We start from the raw sequence: 4,869 nt of genomic DNA, 5'->3' as shown, positions 1-4,869 counted from the left end.
GGGGGGGGGGGGGGGGGGGGGGGGGGGCAAGCATTATTATGCACTGAGGAAGGGAAGCAGTGAGTTAAATGCATGCCACAGAGGCAGTGATGTCCAGCTAGCTGTGGCTATGGAGGCTTCAATTTCTACATTTTCCAATGTTATCTCTGAATCTCCTTCAACTCTCTCTGCCCTATCATTCATGTCTCGCTGCCCACTCCCCGCTCACTCTTGCACTACTCGTATTTATGTTTCTGCATCTCAATTTCTGCACCTACTCATACATGGCTTTCAAATGATGTCAAGCTTGACCGCGTGATCACAAATGTGGACATTCGAGTTCATAGCTTTGAGGTTTATGCAGGTATAGAATGCCTTGTAATCATGGTGGGAACAATCAAAAGTTTTGAAAAAAGTGATAAAATAAGTTTCTATGCTATGATTGAAAAAGCAGAGTACAATTTGGCATACCAATTGAAGCCTTACAAAAAAAACAGCATTCATTCCTTTGCCTGACACTTCTGTCCCTTTTATTTTCTTCATCTAAGCATTGTCCTCTTCTTCACTCAACTTTGTCTTCACCCTCCCCCCATTCATCATCTCTTTTGTTTTTTCCACCCATACCTTCTCTACCAAATATTGTCATATTAGAATCAGACATTGAACGGTATGTCCGTTGTTAGGAATCATAGATCTCTACAATAATATGATGTTGTCCACTTTGAACATAAGTTTTCGTGACTTTGCTTTGGACTTACTCAAAAAGTCCTATACCAATAGAGATAGTATTTTTTTATTATAAACCTATGATCATTATCTGAATTAGCCGACATAGGACTTTCATCCAACACCAGCAAAAATATTAGGCCTTGAAAGGATGGACCCTGGGCGACATGCTAGTGAGGACATTAGACCCCGGAAGGAAGTGGTTTGGGAGATCCCACATCAGTTGAAGAGTGAAACGAAACATTATTTATAAAAATATAGAAGTCTTTCCCTAACAAACACGTTTTAAAAATCTTGAGTATAAATTTGGAAGAGAAAGTCCACAGAAGTTAATATCGGCTAGCAATGGTTATGTGATGTCCCACATTGGTTGAAGATAAGAACAAAACATCTTTCATATGGGTGTAGAAATCTTTCTCCAACCGACGACGCGTTTTAAAACCTTAAGGGTAATCCCAAGGAACGTAAAAAAGGACAATATCCTCCCACCGTGGATCTGGGTCGTTAGAGGTTTGGACCGTTACACTATGGATATGGATACTAGAATGGCCGAACTTAGTCCAAATTAAATTAAGATTTTTGTTAGACTATTAATTGAAGTTGTTTATTTTAAAATGTTAATAAAGTTGGCTAAATGAAAAATTAAAGAAAAGACAGAGATATTAAAAAGACAAAAAAGCAATAGTTACATCTTCCGGCCTACTCCGTCGACATCCCAAAAATGAACCGATTTTCTGAAAATTAACCGAACCAAAAAAGAAAAAAGAAAAAAAAAACTAAACTAAACTGATCGACCAATGAGAAAGCACGATGATGAGGCGTGGGTTAGAAGGCGCGTGAGCGGACAAGGCGTCTTTGTTTAGCAGGCGCCGCCGTGGGCGCTGCTGCTCTGGCAGAGAATACACCATCCCAGATCTCGGCAAAAGCTCGAATTATAATCCCATGGTTGCAAGGGGAATTGAGATGAAGAAAACAGCTAAGAAGCTCTCGAAGACCTTCCTGACTGTAAATTTCGTTCTCCAAAATCATTTGCAGCATCGAATGTCGGAAATCCACATACGGAACATTAGAATCCTTTTCCACCGCCACGCTGGCGCTGCCGATCTTCCAGAACCCGCCTCCGACTATCTCAGGACTGTAACCCATGTCTACATCGCTCAGCTTCTTCTCCGACAAGCTCGATGGCGACCGGAAGAGGCGGCGGTCGGAGTTGGGGGTTCGGGACTTGGGCTTGGAACGGAAGATCTGTGAGAGGATGGATTTGGGCTTTCGGCAACTGCTGCAGCCAATGTCGACGGAGATGGTACTGAGGAGAAGCTTTTTTTTGACGGCGGCCATTGTGGGCGGAGGAGGAGAAAGTGAGGCGGAGCGGAAATGGGAAGCGGATTGCTCTGAGGTGTAATATATAAATCCAGAAGTAGAACGTGAGCTACGACTGGTGGGTCCTACACGATATGATGACGTTGTCGGATCCAAAATTTAATTATTGTTTGTTTATTTAATTAAGAAACAATATGATTTATTTATTTATTTTGTAAATATTATAATTAAGAGTGTTTTAATTGAAATTTGAAGCGGTTCTAAAGGAATACAACCTTCCAATTCAGAATTAATTATGGTTCCCAATGCCTAATATTAATATTAATTAATTTTGTTTGATAAAGTAAGAAAAAAGAAAAAAAAAATGTGTATATTCTATATTTGTTGTTTTTAGAAATAAATAGTATTTCTATTGTTTATTTAATAATTGTGGAGAGTAGAAATTAAAAAGATAAAAATAATAATTGGCACAAAGTTGTATGGTCCGTGAGGGGAGTGCTTGTCCTTTTGCTAACAATCCCACCAATTCATAATTCAATAATTCCAACGCCAACCAATGCGTTCAATCATTGTTTAACCGAATTCGTGAAAATAATTCTTTTTTAGAAAAAGAAAAAAAGAGTTAAATCAATGTCACGAGAGCTCACGATAAGAAAATTTTGTACGGAAAAATCTTAACGAACTTTTCATCTCAAAAAACAAATCGCAGGCCTTTGAGTTATTGGCTTGTCTAACCTAGCACCATTCATGTGTGACTTGTTTAATTGTCCCTCAGAGACATAGTCAAGAAGTATCATGCATGGTTCCCCCCATCCAGTCTTTTTTTTCTTGATCTCACCCAACAAGGTTTAGCTCTCGACTATACCATCCAAACCAATTGAGGGAAGTTGCATCTGTCCCATCTTAAGCACCTACAGTGTCCTTATCACATAAATTTACCTTTTCTTTGGAATTTCATAATTATCTATATTCATTTTAGTTGATTATTTAAAAATATTAAGGGTTAAATTGAAAAAATATTTTTTTTATAATAATTGAACAATTAAATATATGAATGTTTAAAGAAAGAAAAAGAATCAAGAGTCACAAGTGCATTAGTAAACTATTGGATTAGATTTGCACACCAAAACCAAAACAGCTTTTGAGACACGTGAGAAACCACACGGTGGTTTTCCCTTTAAAAAATTCAAGTGGGAGGGAATCAACTTTTTTTTTTTTCTTTAAATAAATAAATACACACCCTTGCATTAGATCAGTGGTAAGTTGGGTTGAAGGTCTTTAAATATAAATATAAATAATATATAGTTTTGTTGGATGGACCCGTGTTACGTGTATGATAAATAGTATATGATCATAAACCAATATCTTCCGGTTTATGAAATTGACGTATTTAAATTTAAAATACACTCGTATGACTATTTCAATTTGGTTATGTTTGAATATTGAGGAAACCGGGAAATGCACGAGAAATGACGACCAAATTACTCAAATTTTATCGGATTCTAATCTCATATTTTATTATTGTTATTATTATAATAACAACGATACAATAAACAAGGTTTGGTTGATTTTTCATTAATTATACATGGTTTGACTGAATCATGTGCAAGAAAATCATCTCTTATAAAATCTGTATTTATTTCTCCTTTTGATTCATCTCATTACCCCAAATCTCTGTTCTTGAATTCAAAATAAAAACACACAAGATGTTGGGTGATTTCCTGGCTCGATCCCTTCTGTGAGTTATTCGATTTCTCTGCGTTGTGTTTGTCTATGAACTTGAAGTCGATGGTGGTTGATGATGAATTGATGATGAATTTTGAATTGCAGACTGCTGTTTGGGTATGCATATCCAGCGTTTCAGTGCTACAAAGCGGTGGTGATGGCCCCAATTCAAGTCGAGCAGCTTCGATATTGGTGTAAATTTTGGTAACAAAGACTCGACGAATTGATGTGAATTCAATAATTGAAAGCTTATTTTGGGTTAGAATGATTGAAATGCGGTGATGCAGGATCGTTGTGGCTATTCTAACAGTTGTTGAGAGGATTGCCGATGCTTTTGTGGGATGGCTCCCCATGTATGGAGAATTGAAGCTGGCTCTGTTTATCTACCTGTGGTATCCAAAGACTATGGTAATAAGAAGCTTCAATTTGATCCCTTTGATGCTTGTTTGTTTGTGAAATAACGAAATAAAAAAACAATGCAGGGATCTGGGTATGTGTTCGACACGTTGTTGAGGCCTTTGGTTGATAAAAATGACAAGGATATTGAAAAGATGCTGCTGGATTTGAGAATAAAGGCCTGGGATTTGGCCATTTTCTACTGGAACAATTGCACCGAGTTGAGCCAATCTGCATTGCTCCGAGTTGTGAACTACATGGCTTCTCGCCGTAAGCCCTTAGCTCCCACGCCTTCTTCCAAGAAGCTGAAGTGAACTCCAAGTGTTGCACTTTCTACTTTCTCGTTCGTATTTATAAATCAAAATAACAATCTCTCGAATCATTAACTGGAAATGAAAATCGGGATTTTTTTTTTCAAATTATTTTAACTCTAAGCTATATAAAGTCTTTATTTATTCTCATTTCTAGACCCAATCCCTAAAGTCTATATCAGTATAGTATTCAACTTCTATGTAAGTTATCATAAATGAAATTGACTAATTCAAATAACCTATGCAAAATTCATTTTATTCCAATTTCATTTTCCCCTATATATATAGATATACATATATATATATATTAAATGAAATTCAAGATATTGCATAAAAACAAACAAAATTCAATATGAGGAGCATAAAGATCCGTCCTCATTTCTGCTTTTTTTTTTTTTTTTTTTTTTTTTGC

General features: G+C 36.6%; 2 protein-coding genes across 2 annotated transcripts; one reads left to right on the top strand and one right to left on the bottom strand.

The window, feature by feature from the left end:
- Positions 1-1,349: 1,349 nt before the first annotated feature.
- LOC111442161 (transcription repressor OFP6-like) lies at positions 1,350-2,068 on the bottom strand. The gene has a single exon (XM_023079444.1). The coding sequence runs from the start codon at positions 2,041-2,043 to the stop codon at positions 1,531-1,533; it is 513 nt and encodes a 170-aa protein (XP_022935212.1). The 5' UTR covers positions 2,044-2,068; the 3' UTR covers positions 1,350-1,530.
- A 1,601-nt stretch (positions 2,069-3,669) lies between these two features.
- On the top strand, positions 3,670-4,601 carry LOC111442244 (HVA22-like protein i). Its single transcript, XM_023079552.1, has 4 exons — positions 3,670-3,763; positions 3,856-3,954; positions 4,038-4,158; positions 4,233-4,601. Exons 1-4 carry the CDS (start codon positions 3,732-3,734, stop codon positions 4,458-4,460), a joined length of 480 nt encoding a protein of 159 aa, XP_022935320.1. The 5' UTR covers positions 3,670-3,731; the 3' UTR covers positions 4,461-4,601.
- Positions 4,602-4,869: the final 268 nt, after the last annotated feature.

Source organism: Cucurbita moschata, unplaced genomic scaffold (genome assembly GCF_002738365.1).
Source record: "Cucurbita moschata cultivar Rifu unplaced genomic scaffold, Cmos_1.0 Cmo_Scf00004, whole genome shotgun sequence".
Lineage (NCBI taxonomy): Eukaryota > Viridiplantae > Streptophyta > Magnoliopsida > Cucurbitales > Cucurbitaceae > Cucurbita > Cucurbita moschata.
The sequence above is the reverse complement of the archived record's forward strand: the minus strand, read 5'-3'. Positions and strand labels throughout refer to the sequence as shown.

Coding starts and splice junctions, on each gene's coding strand:
- LOC111442161 (XM_023079444.1), bottom strand. CDS start 2,043: ATGGCCGCCGTCAAAAAAAAGCTTCTCCTCAGTACCATCTCCGTCGAC.
- LOC111442244 (XM_023079552.1), top strand. CDS start 3,732: ATGTTGGGTGATTTCCTGGCTCGATCCCTTCT. Junction 3,955..4,037: donor CGATATTGGTGTAAATTTTG/GTAACAAAGACT, acceptor GCGGTGATGCAG/GATCGTTGTGGCTATTCTAA. Junction 4,159..4,232: donor TGTGGTATCCAAAGACTATG/GTAATAAGAAGC, acceptor AAAACAATGCAG/GGATCTGGGTATGTGTTCGA.